Source organism: Leptodactylus fuscus, chromosome 1 (assembly GCF_031893055.1).
Source record: "Leptodactylus fuscus isolate aLepFus1 chromosome 1, aLepFus1.hap2, whole genome shotgun sequence".
In the NCBI taxonomy this organism is placed as follows: Eukaryota; Metazoa; Chordata; class Amphibia; order Anura; family Leptodactylidae; genus Leptodactylus; species Leptodactylus fuscus.
Window position 1 is genome coordinate 67,153,038 of NC_134265.1, and position 23,948 is coordinate 67,176,985.

At 41.2% G+C, this 23,948-nt stretch overlaps 1 protein-coding gene across 1 annotated transcript in view; it reads left to right on the forward strand.

Annotated features, from left to right (window-relative positions):
* The window catches only part of LNPEP (leucyl and cystinyl aminopeptidase), a 75,780-nt gene that overhangs the window by 43,281 nt on the left and 8,551 nt on the right, over window positions 1-23,948 (forward strand). Inside the window, exons 8-15 of the mRNA XM_075271678.1 lie at window positions 2,482-2,613; window positions 4,767-4,898; window positions 6,287-6,447; window positions 9,144-9,232; window positions 12,253-12,436; window positions 16,113-16,269; window positions 16,435-16,613; window positions 19,813-19,974. Coding sequence (XP_075127779.1) covers window positions 2,482-2,613; window positions 4,767-4,898; window positions 6,287-6,447; window positions 9,144-9,232; window positions 12,253-12,436; window positions 16,113-16,269; window positions 16,435-16,613; window positions 19,813-19,974 — 1,196 coding nt within the window. The remainder of the gene's footprint in view (window positions 1-2,481; window positions 2,614-4,766; window positions 4,899-6,286; window positions 6,448-9,143; window positions 9,233-12,252; window positions 12,437-16,112; window positions 16,270-16,434; window positions 16,614-19,812; window positions 19,975-23,948) is intronic.

Genomic DNA, 23,948 nt, shown 5'->3' on the forward strand with positions numbered 1-23,948 from the left:
AAGCTCCTGAACGCCTCAGTTGCAACTGTACTATGATAAGATATGCTGACATAAAGTTGTCAGTTCAGTACAGTATACTGCATCATAACTCGCTATGATGTATTGCGTTCCGTGCACACAACCAAGTTCACTCCAGGTCATTAGGCGTACGCACACACAGACTATAATCCACAAACAGGACATGTTGTGTGCATGGGGTTTAAAGCTAGGCCTTTATAGCAACTTTGGCTATCATTGTCATTATGCAACAAATAATTGCCTTGTCGCTCTTTGACTTTTTCTCCAATGTAAATGAATAGACTTACATTGCATCCCTTAGGGTGCTGAAACTGCAATTTTAAGTTGCAAAGATAAGTTGCAGATAGAAAAGCATTTTTCAAGTGGAGAGTGGAACAGAATCTAAGTAGTGAGGGCTAACGGTGGTGTGAACCCTGCCTTATAGCTGTTTTTTTTTTTTTTTTTTTTTTTACATTAAGAATGAATGTCGGTTTTTTTGTTTGGTTGGGTTTTTTTCTTTAAAATTTCAGTAGTAACAAGTGTTAGGCGGCTGCCGCACCGCGTTAGCATCTTTTCCTTCTTGCCAGCCCACTGCATGCTTTTGCAGGGACAGCTCATAACCAGTTAGTGCTGTTACATAAGTGCCGGAGCACTGACTGTAACTCTGATGCAGCCAGAACACTCTGCAGGGATTTGCATCTGCACCAGAATTTACACCAGCTCGTGCGACTTTTTTCATGCCTTGTATACGAGAAAACTGGTGTGCAAAGCAAAATAAATCTCCCCAAAGTGTATGATCATTGTCACAGAAGCGTCAGGCATTGGCAAGTACCTGGTGTCGTACCAGTGCAGGTGCAGAACACAATCACCAGCTTCTAATTCAGCTTCTAATTATGCAAATGACTAAGAATAAACAAACAATTAGTCTTGATTTGCGCACATCTCCCCATACACACTGTACGCAGCAGATGTGGTCTTAGTATTCGTAGCGTGTGGGATATGAGCAGGCTTTCCCTGGTGCACTACAGATTCCTATTAATTAGGCGAATATACAGTAGACATACAACACTGGATACACTACATCAAAGGGCGACAACATGATCAATAATTCAGTATCATGGTATATGATTCATTGGTTGCCTTTTATATGTCCTTGATATTTATTCCACCCTGTGTCTTTATGGGGGTGGGAATGAGATAAAAGCTCTTTTCTGTCATTTCGCTGACACTTTTGAAGAGTCAGCAGGATCTGCAAATATTACGTCTAGATCAAATGTATCTTCTCCGAGTCCCGAGTCTTGCATGGGCGGCAGTTATCTGGAAGAACTACCTAAAAGCTCTGATTTAACTAAAGACGCTGGTCGTGGTTATAGGATGTTCAGTACAGGTACAGATATAAGCCACCCTCAGCATGGTTATAAGGCTTTGTTCTGGAACAGTCTGCCAAGGGCAGGTAATATGGTGACTATAGCTGCACAGTTACATTTTTAGACCATTTATACTAGGATAAACCATTTATACTGGGGTATAGGAAGGATAATGCAACAACCATGCCCCAAGTTGACATGGTTGTTACGGTCCAAATAGATTTTTTTTGAATACATTGTGCACATGGTCCCTAAAGCGGGGTCAGAAATGTCAACTCTGGACACGTGTCCTGCCCAATTGTTACCAATTATCCTAATGGTTACAAGCAGGAGTCCTTTTGATTATCTCAATCAGTAGGATGTATATGTTCTTTATTCAGTACTAATGTATATAGGGGAGGATTTAGAAATACCAGCATACTCCGATCTTGATAAATCCTGAGCCATCACAAGATACACCTCATTTATTTTTTTTTATTTTTTATATGTAGATTGTGAGCCCCATATAGGGATTACATTTTTTCCCTCAGTATGTCTTTGTAGAATGGGAGGAAATCCCCGCAAACACATACAAACTCCTTGCAGATGTAGTTCCTGTCGGGATTCAAACCCAGGTCTCCATCGCTGCAAGGGTGCAGTGCTAACCACTGAGCCACCGTGTCGCCCCTGATGCACCTCATTTATGACAAGGCAAAGATCTCTTTACAGGGCAGGAGCATCCTTCGGGGGAGTTGTGCGCCTGCACTGAGATCTAAACCAGCTCATAGCTGGTGAAGATTTCTGGCTTCCTTTGCCCCAGTAATCTGCCATAAGTGATTATAAATCTCCTGGGGTCAGTCACCATGCCCACGTCACATCCCCTTTCTGGAAAGTGGTGAGGGCAACGTAAAAGAGGGAGAAAAAATTTTGGCTTTTTCATGCTTTGTAAGCTGAAAACTGTTCTATGGGAGGTGATACATTTGCCCCATAGTATTAGCGTTGATCTATTGCACCTATGTTATGTGTGTGACTTTATTTTTGGTTAATATTGCCTTCTTCCCTGTGAAATAAGATGAGTGTTTGATGCATTATTGTATGTATAATTTGATGTATTGTTTTTGACTAATTTTGTCTGTAGGACAATAAGTTCGTGAAAGCGCGCTGTGGTGCCCTGGACAAGGATTCATTACAAACATCTCATGCTATATCTACTGATGTGCAGTCCCCAGAGCAGATTGAGGAGATGTTTGATGAGCTTTCCTACACCAAGGTATGTAAGAATCTGCCATGCCATAATTTGTCATAGGTGTGCTTGTACACAGTTTTTGAAGTTACTTGGCAGGGAGGTTGTTCCAGACGTCTTGGAGAACATCTTGAAGAACTAAGCACAGGTCTTCTGTGGATGTGGGCTTGCTCAAATCCTTCTGTCTCCCAGACTGGATGATGTTAAGATAAGAGCTGTGTAGCGGCCATATCATCACTTCCAGGACCTCTCCAAACAGTGGTCACACCAATCATTGATTGGATTTATATTTCTCTTTGTTCATTCTTTTAATTGTGTTAAAACTAGACAATTCACACTGCTTTTTTGAAAGCTTCCTTACTTTGCCACATTTTTACACTCCTACCACTTCCCTAAAACTTTTACACAATACTGTATCTATAGTCTACTGTGACTTGGATTTCTGCAAAACGAATGCTCTTTTAGTATACATATGATTGTTATATTTCAGCTCTATTGAAGAACATACTTGAGACCATATTCAGAAACACATTGACTATGCTGTACAATACAAATATATCTTATGAAAATAAAAGTATTTTTGATACTGGGTGTCAGCGACAGACATATGCAACGTTATGACACACAGATACATACAATGTATGTATATATGTGAATTATACATCAAACATCAACTACACATCAAACTTCTTGCAAACAACAGAGCCTTAGGGAGCGTTCACACTACCATCGGTGTCCGACAGCTAGTGTCCGCTGCTAAAGTCCCTTCAAAATCTTGCACGGACATTAGCATCGGACACTGGCTGTGTCCGTGACATTTTTCATTGATTTAAATGGACATCGGGTGCGTTCTTTTACTGTCCGTGTCTGTCCTTAACTGTCCGTTCCCAAAGATGTCTGACTTTTCAAGCGGACAGCAAAAACCTACAAATCGGGTTTTGCTGTCCGCTTGAAAAGTTGGACATCTTTGGGAACGGACAGTTAAGGACACCCACGGACAGTAAAAGAACGCACCCGATCTCAATTTAATTCAATGCAAAATGTCACGGACACAGCTAGTGTCCGCTGCTAATGTCCGCACAAGATTTTGAACGGACACTAGGAGCGGACACTACCTGTCGGACACCGATGGTAGTGTGAACGCTCCCTTAGTCTTCTAAATAAAAATTTAAAAAAATCCCAAATCCTTCAGCAGGTGGCAGCAGTGTACAGTTTACAGTTATTTACTGTCTATATAAATGTATGTGCGTACCATCTGTCTATCTCTCTATATGTCTGCCTACCTATGTATTTGATTATATATCTGTTTATCTATCTTCTTGAATACCCTGGCCTGTAGAGGGGTCAATTCTGTGCATCTTTAGGAATATTCTCAATAATGTTGGTGCTGCTACATTTGCTTTTCTTTTGTATCTATCTAGCCAGCTATCTATCTGGCTGTCTATTATACTCGCTATGTTTTTGTTTTTCCATTTAAAATGGAAAAATTGATTAAGAGCCCAAATTTATGGAAATCAGCTGATGCTGCTGAGCAGTATCTTAATATGGTATGAATAAATTAACTTTTACCCCTGATGTGCCTGCTACACTACTATCTCATAACACATAACTATCTAGAACTGATAAGATTTTTGCCTGATCTGTTGCACGACACATCCAAATTGCATCTAGTGGCCCCATAGAGTTACAAAAGGGTGTGTCAGTATCTTCATGGTTTCACTCATTTTGATGCCTAGAATAATCCTACATGCTGGTCTATTCTCGCTGTCAACCTCTGAACAGAATCCTGGTCATCCTGTTCAGGTATGATTATAGCCATATAGATGGGATAACATGTTATAATGGACACTTGGGTGAATACTCTCTTGTAGGATGGTACGTGAAATTAGCATTTTAACCTCTGCAGTGGCAGGAAAATCCCTCTGCTTGGGTTCTCACAAGTGTCATTGACCATTGAAGTAGTGGTATAGTGTCCTGCAGGGACAGCGTGACAAGGGCAGTGCAATAAAAGCCCCCAGATGTACCATGCTGATATATATATTTCCCCAGATCAGTGATCTTCATGGCGACCTTATATGTACATATATAAGGATGCACATAGAGCAAGGTAATCCATTGCAGATCCTGTGTTCATATAGTATCCTCCACCCACTGGACTGTCTTTCCTTTATTTTCTACAGGGTGCGTCCATTCTGCAGATGCTGAATGCTTATCTCTCAGAGGAAGTCTTTCATGAGTGTATTGTTAAGTATTTGCAAGATCATAAATATGGAACCACAAAGAGCGATGGTCTATGGGACAGCATGAACCTGGTATGTAAGATCTCTGTAATCTAATTCTTTATAACCTAAACATCTCCATCTAGTAGATTCTGCAATTGCTGAACTATGTCAACCTTAGATGGGAATTGTTCATATTGTCATTCTTCCTAAGAAGATGGTAGTAAAATTTATGAAAATGACCAAGGTTTATCCATAGTCTGTGCAGTGATGTACAGCAGGAAAGTAAGCATGGATCAGTGAGCGACATCACATCCATATTCAATAAGTGGGACAATGTTGTGCCAGCATTATAAAGGCCCCTCAACTTTTTTTGACCAGTAGGGTACAATAATGTTAAAATATTAAACTACACAATACCTTCGGATCCTCACTACTCCTATGTCACAGCTTCAACGTTTCCTCACATCTCTAAGTGTCCTGACCTGCATTGGTGACATTTTGGCCAGCCTTTGGTAGCAGCAGACACCGCTTAAGTCACTGCTGCCACCACTCATATGTCACATGTGAAAGTGTCATCATTAGAGGCAGGATTACAGAAACTGATAGTAGGCGACGACATGGAAGTGGCAGGGGATCGGTAAGGTGACATTTACTCATTCTATGCTTCTGGGCTGGACAAGGGCTCTGTGGTGTACAGAGTTGTGAAATGTCCTCTGTGAAAACCGTAAATCACTGCATAGGTGAACCAAGGATACATAATTGTGTCATGTGGGTGAAGCTTTTTTTATTAAGTAACATAATCTGAAACCTCATTTCGTTTCAGATGTAATTATTTATTCAAGAAATTAAGACTTCAGAAATTAGAAAAAAAAAAAAAAAGTTTTGGTATAATATTTCATGAAATCCAAAAATTTGGACTCCGCACCTCTAATTAAATGTCTGCCTCTTTCCAGATGATATTTAGCATCTTCTTATGTTTAAAGCTTTCATTAGCACATAGGAATCCTCATATTTCACTTGGACTGTCACCCTGTCATTGTTCTCTTTGCAGTAATTTAAAAAGAAAAAAAAAATTAAGTAGAAAAAAAATTTCATGTGATTTATACCGTGCCGTGACTGAGGGAGAACCCTAACCATCTCTCTGTATATTTAATTAATGTGTACATCTATTTTATTTCTCTCTGGTTGTTCATGGCCAACCCAAAAGTCAGGAAATAAGTTGATTAAAAAAGGGTTCACAGAGAGTTTACCGAATTATTCCTAAGAATAAATTTATGATTCCTTGAGACTTCATTTTGAGAAATACTAATAAAGGTTTCAAGGAGCGACCTAAGTTGTATGGCTCCTTTTGTCAGATACGATAAAGGAGGGCCAATCTAATAAGAACTGATATCATGTAGGACGATAATTTAACAGAGTTATCAGATTTGCTGTATACATTGTCATTTATGACAGCAGACCAACGTTCTACTCTTCAGGTCACAAAATCTAATCCAGATGTGAAGGCCATCATGAAGACCTGGACTCAGCAAGCTGGATATCCTCTGGTGACTGTTGAGAAGAAGGGAAAGGAGGTGTCTGTGACTCAGGAGCGATTCCTACGGACTGTAAATTCCAGCAATTCAACTGGGAATTCCAGGTGGGTGTTGTTTAGGTTTCTTTTTCTGTAAATTCACTTTTGTTCAGTTGATTATAATATGGGCAAGATTTGATAGCTGACCGTGAAAAGCATGAGATAGACATGGGGGCACTTACAAAAAAACACAGGGGAGTTTTTACCTCTATAGGCTCTTTAAAATAACAAGATACACATATGTTTATCCTTGCCTTAAAGAGGACCTTTCACCATTTTGGGGACGTGCGGTTTAATACACTGCTAGAAAGCCGACAGTGCACTGAATTCAGCACAATATCGGCTTTACCATTCTGTGCCCCGGTGAAGAGCTATCGGTGCCGATACCGTAGCTCTTCACTGTCAGAAGGGTGTTTCTGACAGTCTGTCAGGAACGCCCTTCCTCACAGTAGCGCCTATCGCACTGTTCAGTGTGAGCGGGGAGGAACGCCCCCTCCCGCCTGATAGTGCTCATCCATAGATGAGTACTGGGGGGGGGGGGCATTCCTCACCACTCAGCGTCATCCCTGGGCTCTAAGAAACGCCCCCTCTCACAGTACAGCGTATAGACGCTGCTGTGAGAAAGGGTGTTCCTGACAGACTGTCAGAAACGCCCTTCTGACAGTGAAGAGCTATGGTATCGGCACCGATAGCTCTTCACCAGGGGCACAGAAAGGGGAAGCCGATAGTGTACTGAATTCAGCGCTCTGTCAGCTTTCTAGCGGTGTATTAAACTGCGTGTGCCCAAAATGGTGAAAGGTCCTCTTTAACTAACGTAATACAATATTGTAACATGCTAACAAAACCTTCAGCAAGCTACAGTTCACAAGACAACCACTAGTTGGCCAACCATTTATACAGTAGATTAAGGTGCATAACTCCTCATGACAGATTACCATGAAATCATATTGTTGTTAAAAAGCTGGTGTCACACATATGTGAAAATGTCCAGCTAAAAAGAAAGCTGAGCAAAGAAAATATCTGTAGCTTCACTGAGGCAAGCTGTCTTGCATAAAGCTCTGGCCTACTTTTTGTGTGTGCATCATCCGCTCTCTATACACATCTGCCATACAGAAGAAGAGTGTACAAGGACTTATAGTCCATACATGCCCTCTCTGGGAGAAAAATGTAGAGCCAGTTTTCCTTTTGCTTTTAAAGAGGACATATTTACATATTCTTTACCCAGAATCCTTAGCCCAGCATGTATGGTGTGTAAGTGCCTGTACACCAAGAGATAGTCTGAAAAGGCAAAATTCTTAAAAATAACCTTTCAGCACTTTCAACAAGTCCAGCTCTTTGCATCATTTAATAGATGATTCTCCACTGATTCTGGCACAAATGGAATTTTTTTTTCTCTAGTCCCCACCATTCCTGAGCTATCACTGCTGTTATTTTTGGTGCCTAATATACTATTTAGACTCTGTCCTGTCAGGAGAATGGTGGCTGATTTTGAGCTCTGACACTAGCTGCCCCTGGTTGGAGCTCTGATTCACACCACCTGCCTGACACTGCCCTTCTGACATTACAGAGGTTAAAAAGAACATCAGGCACCAAAACTAACTGCATTCTGGAACAGTGAGGTCTAGAGGGAAATTCCAACTGTGCCAGAATCAGTTGAGTTGTAGCTGTTAACAGAAGCTACGAACTTGATTTGGGGGAGATGGTGAAAGGTTCTCTTTAAGTAGTAGTACTAGACATAGTACCCCATTCCACCCACGTCTGCAACTTCACACCTATCCTGACCTAGTAGCCTGCTTTGTACTAATGAGAAGCAAAGTCCACAAAATATCGGTCTGCAAACAGGTCTTTCTTCCTTTTGGCTTGACTTTAGCCCTTGATCTTGCAACTCAATTTCTAAGAAATCAGGCATTTCTCTACAGGAAACTACCTTCAAAAAGGTGGCATACAGCAAGTATTTCATTTGTACATCACTGTGGACTTATTTGCACATTTTTGTCCTTTAAAGGGATCCTACCATTGGATACCCATTTTTTTTCCGATAACATGTTGGAATAGCCTTAAGCAAGGCTATTCGTCTCCTACCTTTAGATGTCTTCTCTGCGCTGCCGTTTAGTAGAAAACCAGGTTTTCTTCGGTATGCAAATGAGTTCTCTCGCAGCAGTGGGGGCGGGCCCCAGCGCTCAAACAGTACTGGGGGCATCCCCAATGCTGCGAGAGAACTCTCCAGCGATGCCTCCATCTTCTTCAGGAACCTGCCTCTCCGCGTCTTCTTCCGTCCCGGGTTTTCAATTTTCTAGGCCTCAGGCAGAGCCGACTGCGCATGCCCAGGCCACAAGAAAATGGCTGCTTACACAGCTTACAATGTAAACGGCCATTTTCTTGTGGCCCATTTGCATACCAAAGAAAACCTGGTTTTCTACCGAACGGTGGTGCGGAGAAGACATCTAAAGGTAGGAGAAGAATAGCCTTTCTTAAGTCTATTCTGACGTGTTATCGAGACAAAAAGGGTATCCAATGATAGGATCCCTTTAAATTGAGATATCGTATGTGCCAAGTGACACGATACATTGTAATAGTGGTAGAATGATATTGCAGACATGGTGTCTTATGAATCCCAGTTTCTTCCTATATGACAAAGGTGCCATTGGGATGGGGGGGGTTAACATGTTTTTTTGTTTGTTTGTTTTTTTTAGTAATGATAAAGTTATTGTACGTTGTGCCATTTATATAATAGCATTGTTTTCTTTTTTTTGTTTTTTTAGCACTCTCTGGCATGTGCCCCTTTCTTATACATTTGCATCCTGCGAAGAACCTAAATGTGATTTTACCTTCTTACTCAGTCAAAAACAAAGTAAGTAATGTCATTGTGTTTTTGCCACAATATAGGAAATCAAGAATGTGGCTGAAAAGCTAAATCTCCCTTTTTATAAAGTCCCTACAAAGGGAAGTATTTTACCCAAAATGTAAAAAAGGCCAAATACAGCTGGCAAAATATATCAATATATAAAATAATTTTTCATTTCCCATATAGATCATGTTAATAGTTTGATCATAAGTCCTTTTTTACCTTTTACCTAGGTTCTCTCAGAGTACCACTTGAACCACTATTGCCAATTTAGAATTTTCTTCAGAAAATATAGAAGGGGATATTCTATCCAAAAAACAGAATGTGAAAGGCAAAATATCTGAGAGACTTGCTATGAGGCCTCACACAACTAATTTGGGGGCGTTAAGAAAGCACATGGTGATCTTTATTGGTTAATAGAGAACATGATCTTGAAAAAAGCCACAATTTTGGTAGAAACATCAGTCTTGTTGCTATTTCTTGAATAGAAATCACATTTGTTGCATCACATCCTTGCAGTGCTAAAGTTCACTTTCTTCCTCTACATGAACCCTACTTGAAGCACCACATAAATAGAAAGTCCCCACAAGGGCTGGCCGATTCATTGAAAAATAACCAAAACCCACGACTGAGGTCTCTAGCTGCAGCAGCACTCACAGGAATGGCCACCGGTGTCTGTTTAACCCCTTAAGGACCAGGCCATTTTTTAGTTTCGCATTTTCGTTTTTCCCTCCTCACATCTCAAGAGCCATAACTTTTTCATTTTTCAGTTCACAGAGTCACATGACGGCTTATTGTTTGCGGGACAAATTGTACTTTGTAATGGCACCATTCAATATGCTGTGCAATGTACTGGGAAGCTGGAAAAAAATTCAGAATGAGGTGCAATTGGAGAAAAAATGCATTTGCGCCATTTTCTTATGGGTTTAATTTTTACAGCGTTCACTGTTTGGTACAAATGACATGTTACCTGTGTTCTACGTGTCAGTACGAACGCGGTGATACCAAATTTATATAGTATTTGAAATGTTTTGATACTTTTAAAAAAATGATAAACTTTGCAAAATAGAAAAAAAAAATTGTGTCATCATGTTCTAACACCTGTAACTTTTTCATATTTCCATGTATGGAGCTGGTTGTGGTGTCTTTTTATGCGGGACAAGATGACGTTTCTATTGATACCATTTGGGGAAAGATCTGATGGTTTGATCACTTTTTATTCAATTTTTTATAGGAGGCAAAGTGTTGAAAAAAACGCTTTTTGGCTGTTTTTATTTTTTTTGCTGCTACGCCGTTCGCAGTACGGGATAAATGTTTTAATATTCTAATAGTTCGGGCATTTTGGAGCGCGGGGATACCTAATATGTTTATGTTTAATGTTCTTTAATTACTTTTATAGCTAATCTAGGGAAAGGGGGGTGATTTGAACTTTTATATTTTTTTTATTTTTTTAATACTTTTAAAAACTTTTTTTTTCTTCTGTTACATTTATGATCAGACCCCTTAGGTACCTTGAAACCTAGGGGGTCTGATCGCTCATACTATTCACTGCAATACTACAGTATTGCAGTGAATAGCAAAATCGCAGCACTTCTATTAGACGATGCCTCTGGCCTCTGGCATCGTCTAATAGATCTAGTGCAGAGACAAGCCTGGAAGCCTTCAATAGGCTTCCGGCTGTCATAGCAACCGATCACCGCCCTCATGTGACGTTCAGGAGGGCGGCGATCGGCGAAACATGGCGGCGCCCGTGCCGCCGGCGCCGTTTACACACTGCGGTCACGTTTGACCGCAGTGTGTAAAGGGTTAACAGCAGCGATCGGCTCGGGCACCGACCGCTGCTGTTAGTGGCAGGTCCTGGCTGTATTATACAGCTGGCATCTGCCGTGTATGGAGCGAGCTCAGCGTGTGAGCTCGCTCCATACATCCCCATGCGACCCATGACGTACAGTTACGTCAAGGGTCGCTAAGGGGTTAACTAATAGGCAGATATTGACGAACTCATCTATTCTCTCTGTAAAATCTATGTATTCTGTTTTAGGAGGAGTTCACAACTTTACCCGGTGTCCGCCCTGTGCCTCTCCGCCAGGTTTCCGTCCTCAGCCCCGAGAAACCATAACTGTGTCCGGCCAAAAAAAAAACGGTTCACCCGCGGAGTGGCCGCAGGCGAACACTGGCGGTCACTAGAGATGAGCGAGTACTGTTCGGATCAGCCGATCCGAACAGTACGCTCCATAGAAATGAATGGATGCACCTGGTACTTCCGCTTTGACGGTGGCCGGCCGCTTAACCCCCCACGTGCCGGCTACGTCCATTCATTTCTATGCGAGCGTGCTGTTCGGATCGGCTGATCCGAACAGTACTCGCTCATCTCTAGCAGTCACCTTTAAAGCTGACCACTGAGAAGCCGTCCCCGGTACCGTTTCTTGGGGCTGAGGATGGAAACCCAGCGGAGAGGCATACTCACTGACTACTAACCTGTCTATCTTTATTGTATGATTCTCTGACATCCTCCCTCTCCCCTCAAAGCAGAAGCATTTCCTGGTCGGGCTGTTTTATAGCAGCTATAGTCAGTGACTATCATCTATAGTCCCTCATGATTGGCTGTGCTATAGGTGTGCAGTCTGCAAGGTCTTATGTGGTATTCCACCAGGCCCAAGGTCTGAGGCTATGTGGTACTTCTGTCTTCTTCAGCAATCTCCAGTGTCAGTGATTTGTGTAAGACGAATTCAAAAAGTTTTGTATTTCCCAAGATCTGAAACTTTTGGGAAATTCATAACAAATTTGATTTGTAATCGACCTATTTATCCATGCTGGTGGCGAATTCCACATACTGTGCGCAAAGCAATGCATTAAAGCTTGACACACTGTGATAAAAATATTTTCATACCTGCATGATCGACTTTTGCAAAATAATATTTGATTAAAATGTTTGTTCAAAGCGATCACGTTGAGATCTCACAGGGAAATATTCCATCAGGGAAAGAAAATATATGGCTTACGATAACCTTGTGTTTTCTCTGTAGATAAGTTTGTTTTGCCAAGTGAGCCCTCCTGGCTGAAGTTTAATGTGAGGATGACTGGATACTACATAGTGGATTATGGAAAAGCTGGCTGGGATGCGCTCATCGAGCAGCTCCGAAACAATCATACGGTTTTTGCCCCCAGTGATCGAGCCAACCTGATCCATGACGTATTCCGCCTTTCAGGGTAAATGACACCATTTCTTTTTCTTTCTTTATTTTGTCAGTAAGGTAAAGGCAGCTTTTCATATAGTGAGTTTTAGTTTTTACTTAATCCCAAGATAAGGACTGATTTATTGTCAGAGTGTTCTGTGCTTTCTGCGTCTCCCGCTGCCTGCACTATGTTTTATTGGAATGTTGTTTGTTTTTCATACTGGACAGGAAATATTCCCCGACCTCAGACTTGCTCTCGATGTTTCAACATACGGCTGATTTATTGACATTACTAAGTGAACAGATCTCAGCATCTTGTGGTTTTTGCTATGTACACATTTTGACTAACTCAATATCTTATTTGCATCAGTTGCTACTTTGTAGATGTATACCCCGTTCTGCAATACCGCTGCAATTTAGGCAAACAATGTAACAATTATAGCTATTTTTATACATTCAAGGATGTAAAAAATTAATAAAAATAACCATAAAATTACTATATAGAGACTGAAGATAAACAAAGTAATTAACCATATTTTTTTTATATCCGTAACCTGCACACAGTGAGGACTCTGCAGACTTAGTGTAAAGTGTATCAGTTGTCTGGATACATATTGATGATGGCTAGCCATATACTGTATATTAGAGTAAAATCTACCAAATTTCAGTTATAGACTACTGGTCTGTCGACAAGACAAGGTAGTGGGGAGGGTTTACACAAATTAGAATATGGGATATATCTACCATTTCTGTTTTCCAGATTTTGCTTACTTGTATAGCGCCATCATATTGCACAGCTCTTTACAGACATTGTGAGTCCTGCAGCAAATTTATTCCCTATCAGTATGTCTTTGGAATGTGGGAGGAAAACGAAGTACCTGGTGGAAACCATGCAAACTTATTGCAGATGATGTCTTTGGCAGGATTCAAACTCAGGACTCCAGCGCTGCAAGGATACAGTGCAAACCACTGAGCCACCGTGTTGCCCACCATTTTGTATCAAAGGCAGCGCTGCACCTCCCATGAGGCGACCTGAAGCGACCGCTTCAGGCGGCGCTATGCCAGGGCCTCAGGAGGGCGGCATTTTTGCTGACCTAAGCCAGTCCAGGACTGGCTTAGCGTCACCGTGTCTGCAGCCCGACACGGGAAGCGAGCGGTGTATTGGGGCGGCCCTGCTGGACGCAGCGCTGCTCCAGCGGCCGCCCCTCACACTCAGGCAGAGAGCAGGTCCTCTCCCTGCCTGCGAACGCCGCTCGCTCCACTTGGCCCCGCCCCCTTTCTACCCGACCCCACCCCTTTCCGCTCGGCCAATCCCTTTATTGCGGCTCCGCCCCCTCCTGGGGGGGGGGCTTTCTGACGTCCACATCAGGCAGCAGAAAGCCCAGGTTCACCCCTGATCAAAGGGGTTATCCAGATATGGGATAGGATATTAATTCTCAATTGGTGGGAGTCCAACTATGAGGACCCCCATCGAACAGCTGTGTCCTTTGCCGGCATGGGTTTCAGTTCTCATTCACCATACTTTTACTAGTAGCCATAGTGAATACTGCAGCATTTGTTCCATACAATTCTAAGGGACAACCCATCTTTACAAAAGTAAAATCCTTTACCTTGCTGATTTTTCCTGAAAAACTTGCCCTCTGTGTTTTCTGGTCCAGCACAACAAATAGGAGATGACCCTTCAGCCAGTCTCTGGCCAGAACACTGAACCACCTCAGCTGCTGCATCAGTGGTTGTCTGGTCATTTCCTATTTAAGCGGAAAGTAGAGACCAGCAGGGATCATGGAAGCACCGGAACAAGCTTGGTGGTAGATTATCTGAGCATTTTTTTGAAAAAAAAAAAAAAAGTTTATTTGGCCGGATAACCCCTTTTAAGACGGTACATTTTTAAAATGTATGTGCCTTTATAGGAATAAATAAAATAAATGACTAAAATCTGAAATAAATGAATTGAAATGGACCTAAAACCACTATGCCAATATACCGCCAGGATCTTATGATATAATACTTACTGTGGCTATCATGTCATCATATTTACTGGAAGAATGAATAAAGCATATACATGACAAAGTTTTATATTATTGGATTTTTGCCCTCACGATTCTGTTATACTTTTTTTTATTGCTTCCATCTATTTTTGCACAAACACTAAAATACAATATGATTCTAAGTAAACATTGTAACAATGGAGAATAATCATCAGTAGAGATGAGCGAATAGTATTTGATCGAATACTCCTATTGGTCGAATACCACGCAGGATAATTCCATTGAATTCAATTCAAAATCCTCCTCGTGCTCCTCGTCCTGCTACTTCCTGAACTTGGAGGATCCAAGGTGTCGAACTTTGGTTTCCATGGAAACCGGAACAACATTCCCGTATTTTCCCATAGACTATAATGGTATTCGATATTCGATTGAATACTACTCGCTCATCTCTAATCATCAGTATTGTAATGTAAAATACTGTCAGACGTCACATGCAAACGGCATCTCATAACTTAGTGCATTAGGATTAAGGAGTAACTGTTGGATTTCCATCTGGCGCTCTGGTTCCTTTTGTACATTTTATCCCTTTATCGAACCAACGCATATTAGCCAAAAATCAGTACCATTGTATCCTTGTCTGCGTTCCCACTTTCATAAATTTTTAAGGGACCTTGTGTTTCTCAGGTTCTTTTGGATTTTCTGTTTATTTTTTATTACCTTTTGTTTTTGAGAGGCGAGATGAACAGCAAACTGTCATGTGAATTTTAAGGATTATGGTGTCATATAAAATAATTAACGCGCTAATTTTATTTTAGAGTTCGTCCCTGATGTAGAGATACAAGTTATGTTTTTTTTTTATTTTTTTTCATTAACAAGGGAAAAAAAAATTGCTTACCTTTTACATTGCTTCGGTAAAACCACTTGTGGTCAAGCATTGCATGTAGCATCTGAGTTGTTAAATGACCATTATGCTCTCCCTTGGGGTTATCTAAAATCACAGGGACAAAAGAATGAAGAGTCATTTTCCTCTCCCTGCACACTGGTTGAAGTGAAAGCTGTAGGTATATGTAGCTCCACTTCAACCAATGTTATCTCTGGTACTACTGGGGACACAGAGTTAGAGCCATGTAAGTGACGGCCACCTCTGCAGTCTCTCTGAAGGTCTCCTGTCAGAGGACTAACTTTAAATACACAATTTCCAGCCGGCATTTGCAAGCAATACATTGACTTACTTGCTTATTGATCATCTAAATTAGACAATAACGCCATGCTTTTTTCATAAATGATATTGAGAAAGTCTGCTACATGGTATATATTAATTTCTAATGGGATGATGCTTTTTTCAATTCCAGCATCTATGAAGCCATAAATCCTGTGCCCTTCACTATGTACTAAACGACATTAGCCTGGTTATAACACAGGGCAGGGCATGCTAGCAAAGAAAATGACAAAAACTTTTCCAAAGTACCATCCAAGTACCAAATACCTGTAGTAGGTACTTAGCATAGAAGACAGGAGTCATATGAGGTCACTTGTAGCTTTGGCTCCCTAGAGGGTGGTTTAAATGCATTTGGTGATTTCCATTGATTTGGGGCCAATACATGATGGCTATTTCACAGCTCTGAATACATTTGTATTGTACATTGTGTGCTATTTTTCTTACTGTACATTTGTATGTATGTTCACTGGATAACTAATTCTATTGTTTCTTTATTTCACCAGTGTTGGAAAGATCCCGCTGTCAAGAGTGTTTGACCTTCTTGCCTACCTTGTCAATGAAACAGACATTGTCCCCATCAGACAGGCACTTCATCAAAGCCATGACATCCAGAGTCTACTAGAGATACAAGGTTTTAGTTTTCTAGCATCACGGTTAGAGGTGTGTGTATTTTTTAACCTTATTCTTTTGCTATTTAATGTGTGCCTTTTGGATTGCAGCTTATAGTTATTAGGTAGATAGCTAATAGAGCTGATACTGTATTGTTTTTGAATATGGATAGCTAAGTTATTGGACTTTTCTATGTTTTTTATGTATATTTTATAGAAGCGTATCTTTGACCTTTTAAGCCAGCAAATTAATAAAATGGATTGGACAGATAGTGGGTCATTGTCTGAACAAGGACTGAGATCATTACTCTTGGATTTAGCCTGCACGCATGGTGATAGTAACTGCATTCACAGTGCTACCGAATTATTTAATAACTGGCGAACTAATGGAACACGGTAAGATTGTTTGTTTGTTTTTTTATCCACAGTATATGTATATACGCCACAAATTTGCTTTTGTTTCTACAGAGCTCCAAATGTGAACGAATTAGAAATTTGGGGAGCCTAAAGCTCCCCAAGGAAAAAGTCAGCTGGATAATACAATTTGCCTGTTTGTCTCATCTTTCCCCTTAGGGTTAAGCTGCTTAACTAGACCCATGCAAAAGTTAGGGTCCATTCACACGGATTCAGAACCAAGAAAAGAAACATCCATATCCAGAGTATAAAATATAGCTTTTAATTATTATCTCAAAGATAAAAATATTAGTACACAATAATACATAAATATATAACATGAAAAAACATGTATAGGGGAACCATGTAGGTTTCAAGTGCCAGTAACCCTAATGATGTGACTGAAGATCACACTACATAGCAAAATGACAATAGATCACAGGTAAAGTGAGGAGCATATGTTCTCAGGATATATCAAGGGTATGGTATCCAGGTAATTCACTCATTAAACCCATATGAGAGTGGGCCTGTAAAACACAATCCCCTCACCATTGGCAACATCAGAAAAGGCGCCCGATCCTATACCAATCTCACTCCTCCTGGTCAACTCCTACAACCAACCTGTAAAGTGTAATAAAGTAACTCAAAGTGTATCACCTCACCGTCACATCAAGAAGGAAATGTCTGACGTACGTTTCGCCCCTGCCACAGGGCTTCGTCCAGGGACACTGGACATTGGTGTGGAATTTCAGCGCTGAAAAAAGAGCTTCCAGTGCACGATCAATTAAAATAGTGTGTCATTTACTTTGGTTAGACAGCTATGCTTTGTGTATGTGCCATTCAGAACCCCTACCTGCCACACCAAGGGATTTAACATGTAAAACTACACAGTCCTTTTTTTTTTTTTTTTCCCTCTTCAGAGTGTTTATGGGATTAGACTTCCATCCGAAAAAAATCTGAGGATCTAGGATTTAAATATCTACACACTTGTTTTAATTTTGATATAAAACCCAAATATGCAGTTATATACTTAAATAGGTTTACCTGGGTCCTCCCGCCGATTAGCTGTTTGAAGGGATTGTAGGGCTTGAAAGGACACTGTGGCCTTTCAGCGCGAAACCTAGCACGGTATTGTATATTATCTAATGGTTGTGCTTGGTATTGCAGCTTAGTGCCATTCACTTGAATGGGACTTAGCTGCAAACAGGCCATGAGACCTATAAATGTGACACCACGTACATATGTATATAGATATATAATATTACATACATATACAGTCCTATGAAAAAGTTTGGGCACCCCTATTAATCTTAATCATTTTTAGTTCTAAATATTTTGGTGTTTGCAACAGCCATTTCAGTTTGATATATCTAATAACTGATGGACACAGTAATATTTCAGGATTGAAATGAGGTTTATTGTACTAACAGAAAATGCGCAATATGCATTAAACCAAAATTTGACCGGTGCAAAAGTATGGGCACCCTTATCATTTTATTGATTTGAATACTCCTAACTACTTTTTACTGACTTACTGAAGCACAAAATTGGTTTTGTAACCTCAGTGAGCTTTGAACTTCATAGCCAGGTGTATCCAATCATGAGAAAAGGTATTTAACGTGGCCAATTGCAAGTTGTTCTACTATTTGAATCTCCTCTGAAGAGTGGCATCATGGGCTACTCAAAACAACTCTCAAATGATCTGAAAACAAAGATTGTTCAACATAGTTGTTCAGCGGAAGGATACAAAAAATTGTCTCAGAGATTTAACCTGTCAGTTTCCACTGTGAGGAACATAGTAAGGAAATGGAAGACCACAGGGACAGTTCTTGTTAAGCCCAGAAGTGGCAGGCCAAGAAAAATATCAGAAAGGCAGAGAAGAAGAATGGTGAGAACAGTCAAGGACAATCCACAGACCACCTCCAAAGAGCTGCAGCATCATCTTGCTGCAGATGGTGTCACTGTGCATCGGTCAACTATACAGCGCACTTTGCACAAATAGAAGCTGTATGGGAGAGTGATGAGAAAGAAGCCATTTCTGCACGTACGCCACAAATAGAGTTGCCTGAGGTATGAAAAAGCACATTTGGACAAGGCAGCTTCATTTTGGAAACAAAAATTGAGTTGTTTGGTTATAAAAAAAGGCGTTATGCATGGCGTCCAAAAAGAAACAGCATTCCAAGAAAAACACTTGCTACCCACTGTAAAATTTGGTGGAGTTTCCATCATGCTTTGGGGCTGTGTGGCCAATGCCTGCATCGGGAATCTTGTTAAAGTTGAGAGTCGCATGGATTCCACTCAGTATCAGCAGATTCTTGAGAATAATGTTCAAGAATCAGTGACGAAGTTGAAGTTACGCCGGGGATGGATATTTCAGCAAGACAATGATCCAAAACACCGCTCCAAATCCTCAGGCATTCATGCAGAGGAACAATTACAATGTTCTGGAATGGCCATCCCAGTCCCCAGACCTGAATATCATTGAACATCTGTGGGATGATTTGAAGCGGGCTGTCCATGCTCGGCGACCATCTAACTTAACTGAACTTGAATTGTTTGTCCAAAATACCTTTATCCAGGATCCAGGAACTGATTAAAAGCTACAGGAAGCGACTAGAGGCTGTTATCTTTGCAAAAGGAGGATGTACTAAATATTAATGTCACTTTTCTGTTGAGGTGCCCATACTTTTGCACCGGTCAAATTTTGGTTTAATGCATATTGCGCATTTTCTGTTAGTACAATAAACCTCATTTCAATTCTGAAATATTACTGTGTCCATCAGTTATTAGATATATCAAACTGAAATGGCTGCTGCAAATACCAAAATATTTAGAACTAAAAATGATTAAGATTAATAGGGGTGCCCAAACTTTTTCATAGGACTGTATGTATGTGAAATATAATTTTTTTTTCCTAAATCTGTGCTATCTACCTTTTGATGACCAGGCAACCAACATAATCCAGAATTTAGCTTTATAAATACATATAGCAAATAAAGCAAACATTTTTACAAATTTTATATAATTTTGAGTTTTCCTTTAAAAGCATGTAATCTTTTTCTGATTTAACGAAATGTGCATTACTAGGAGCAGGATGTCATTTTATCTCTTGATCTATAGCTGTGCCATAACATTTATTATAGTTTTATCTCACATCATCTATTTGTAATGTCAGATACAATGATCATATTTGTCTCCTCAGTCTTCCGGCAGCTGTCAAGAATATTGTATTTAAAGTTGGAGCCCACACAGATGACGGATGGGAATATCTGTACAATATGTACACCACATCATTGTCTGAAGCAGAAAAGATCAAAATGTTGGAAGGGCTTGCAAGCACAGATCATGGCATAAAATTACAGTGGTATGTAGTATACTAATGCTGCAACATGTGACCATAATATAGGAGACCCATGATCCAGGAACACTGGACTGCAAATACATGCAACCAAGCAGATAAAACGCAAGAAAAAAAAATCTATGAGGACAGTCAGTAATGCTGCTTCATGTCTGTGAATAATACCGCGTTTGTAATCATACAAGTACAGAGAAGACTTTATGAGATGTGTAGAATCCTCAGTCTTTTCCTCATAGCATGCCTGTGCAGACATGCCAGACATGCCAGACATGCCTGTGCAGGCTGTGAGCAGAATCACACCTTCCATTCACTGTGTAGAAAGAGAAACGCACGGTCCCTGCACTCACTGAGATGAGCAAGACGGAATGCAATGTATCTAGGGAAGAAATTCCTTATTAGTTAGAAGGGAACCTTTTACTGGCAGGAACTTTACAGAGGTTTTTCATGAAGAAAGCAGCATTTTTAATTAAAGTACCTTACATTTTGGTCCAGAATTACATGCTGTATGAAATGAGACTAAGTTGTCTGAAAAGTTAGTGAGCATTTAAAACATGGTTATTTTCTTTACTTATCTTCATTTTTTTTTATTTTTATTTTTAATCTTTAAAGGGGTTGTCTGGGATAAGAGAAAGTTTTTACCCTAAACGAACCCCCTACCCCTGCCTAACTTCCAATTTACTTAGTTAAAAGACAAATCTATATTTGCCCATATCCCTGGGACCGCCCCAGGCACACTTTCTGTTAATCTGGTGACGATCCGTTTCTGCATTTCCGGAAAAGAAGTGTCAGCAATACTTCCCACACTCCTGTGCCTCTCCCCCATCCCCATCATACTTCCCTGTCTTCAGCCTTCTGGCACCAAACGTGCGCTTCGGCCTGTGCAATAGAGCTCTATTGTACACTCGCCTACCAAGCATGCACAAGTAGTCCACAGAAGAAGGAGATGACAGGATAGAAAAAACTGATCTCCAGGACACAGAAGACAGGTAAGTATGATGGGGTGGGGCGGCGGGCTGAGGTAGGTAGGTAAGGCCAGTAGTCAGCAGGCTAGTTAGGGAAACCGGAAGGGGAGAGGGAGTGAGAGGGGAATCATGGTAGTTGTAGGCTAAGACATCAGGAACCTACCTTTGTAAACAAATGTAGAGGATATCAGGAGCTCACAGATAAACCCATAAATCACTTAAAACACTTCTAAAGGTATTTTGGTGTACTTATTAACCCATTAATAGCACTAGAATACCTTCTTTTTTTAAAAAAAAAAAAAAAAAAAGGGGGGGAGGGTTTGCCTGGAATACCCCTTTAACTTCACCTGAAAATTGCATTGGTATGATTAGATTATATATTTTTTCTTATATTTTATATGTAAAATGTGAATATTAAAAGCCATGTTAGGGGGTATTTATCATCTCCACAATTTTTGAGCCTGTTCATGCCTGTGTGCATAATTTAATTTAAAAAAAATATATATATAAATATATATATATACTGTATATGTCCTAGACAACCCCCTACGTAATACTAAAAAAATAAATCAATTGACAATCACAGTTAAAGAACAGTTTGTGTGTGTGTATATATATATATATAGGCATACACAGTCCAGTCATATTAATGTGACCACCGCCTACTTTTGACGTCAACGTTAAATAACCAATTGCAGAAGGCACAAGTCATCAGCCATCTGGATGCACTCCTCATTGTGGAAGGCACGATGGATCGACCCAAGTATGCATTTATCCTTGCGGACCATGTTCACCCCTACATGCGAAATTTTTCCTCAGGATAATGGCATCTACCAGCAGGACAATGTGACGTGCCATAAAGCTCACAGTGTACGTGCGTGGTTCAAGGAGCACCAAATTCCCCGGACTTGAACCCAATCGAGAATCTGTGGGACCACCTCGATCAGGTTGTTCGAGCCATGGATGCTCAACCACATAACCTAGCGCTGCTGGCCACGGCACTGGAGTCGGCTTGGGTCAACATCCCAGTGATCATCACCACAACATCCCCTCTCTTCTTGCACGTCTCGCAGCGGTCCGCTCTACCAAAGGTGCTTATTCTGGATTTTGACAGGTGGTCACATTAATGTGACTGGACTGTGTATATCAAGTATATTATATTTACTTCTCTGAAGTGAACGTCATTTTCTGTGATGTAAATATTTCCCCTGTTAAACACAATGAAGACCAGATGTTTTACAATTTGTAGGAAATTAAGGATGTCATGTTTCATCACGTTGTCTTCATCATCCCCAGTAATGTCTTCTAGTGTAGAAAGCTTTTGTATGCAGCAATGTTTTATCATTAATATTGTGAGCTTAATTATACTCTGTGCAGTCACTTCCTTGACATTGATATTAGTAGCTGGATAAAACATATAATATTCTGAGAAAATATCATGAGTAGAGATGAGCGAACAGTGTTCTATCGAACACATGTTCGATCGGATATCAGGGTGTTCGCCATGTTCGAATCGAACACCGCGTGGTAAAGTGCGCCAAAATTCGATTCCCCTCCCACCTTCCCTGGCGCCTTTTTTGCACCAATAACAGCGCAGGGGAGGTGGGACAGGAACTACGACACCGGGGGCATTGAAAAAAATTGGAAAAAGTCATTGGCTGCCGAAATCAGGTGACCTCCATTTTAGACGAATAGTGGATTTCAAATCCGGGTCATATGAGAATGTGAACTTTGTGACTATGAGACAGGGATAGCTGTACAGGCAGGGATAGCTAGGGATAACCTTTATTTAGGGGGGAATGTTATTAAAAATAACTTTTTGGGGCTCTATCGGGTGTGTAATTGTGATTTTTGTGAGATAAACTTTTTCCCATAGGGATGCATTGGCCAGCGCTGATTGGCCGAATTCCGTACTCTGGCCAATCAGTGCTGGCCAATGCATTCTATTAGCTTGATGAAGCAGAGTGTGCACAAGGGTTCAAGCGCACCCTCGGCTCTGATGTAGCAGAGCCGAGGCTGCACAAGGGTTCAAGCGCACCCTCGGCTCTGATGTAGGAGAGCCGAGGGTGCACTTGAACCCTTGTGCACCCTCGGCTCTGATGTATTCGGGCTAATAGAATGCATTGGCCAGCGCTGATTGGCCAGAGTACGGAATTCGGCCAATCAGCGCTGGCTCTGCTGGAGGAGGCGGAGTCTAAGCGCTCCACACCAGTCTCCATTCAGGTCCGACCTTAGACTCCGCCTCCTCCAGCAGAGCCAGCGCTGATTGGCCGAATTCCGTACTCTGGCCAATCAGCACTGGCTAATGCATTGTATTGGCGTGATGAAGCAGTGCTGAATGTGTGTGCTTAGCACACACATTCAGCTCTACTTCATCGGGCTAATAGAATGCATTGGCCAATCAGCGCTGGCCAATGCATTCTATTAGCGTGAACTGAGTTTGCACAGGGGTTCTAGTGCACCCTCGGCTCTGCTACATCAGATTGCTACATCTGATGTAGCAGTGCCGAGTGTGCATCAGATGTGTAGTTGAGCAAAACTGACTCAGCACTGCTAAGTCTCTGCATTCGCATAGGAATGCATTGGCCAGCCTTCGGCCAATCAGCGCTGGCTCTGCCGGAGGAGGCGGAGTCTAAGGTCGGACCTGAATGGAGACTGGTGTGGAGCGATCTTAGACTCCGCCTCCTCCAGCAGAGCCAGCGCTGATTGGTCGAGTTCCGTACTCTGGCCAATCAGCACTGGCCAATGCATTTCTATGGGGAAAAGTTAGCTTGCGAAAATCGCAAACTGACAGGGATTTCCATGAAATAAAGTGACTTTTATGCCCCCAGACATGCTTCCCCTGCTGTCCCAGTGTCATTCCAGGGTGTTGGTATCATTTCCTGGGGTGTCATAGTGGACTTGGTGACCCTCCAGACACGAATTTGGGTTTCCCCCTTAACGAGTTTATGTTCCCCATAGACTATAATGGGGTTCGAAACCCACTCGAACAGTGAGCGGCTGTTCGAATCGAATTTC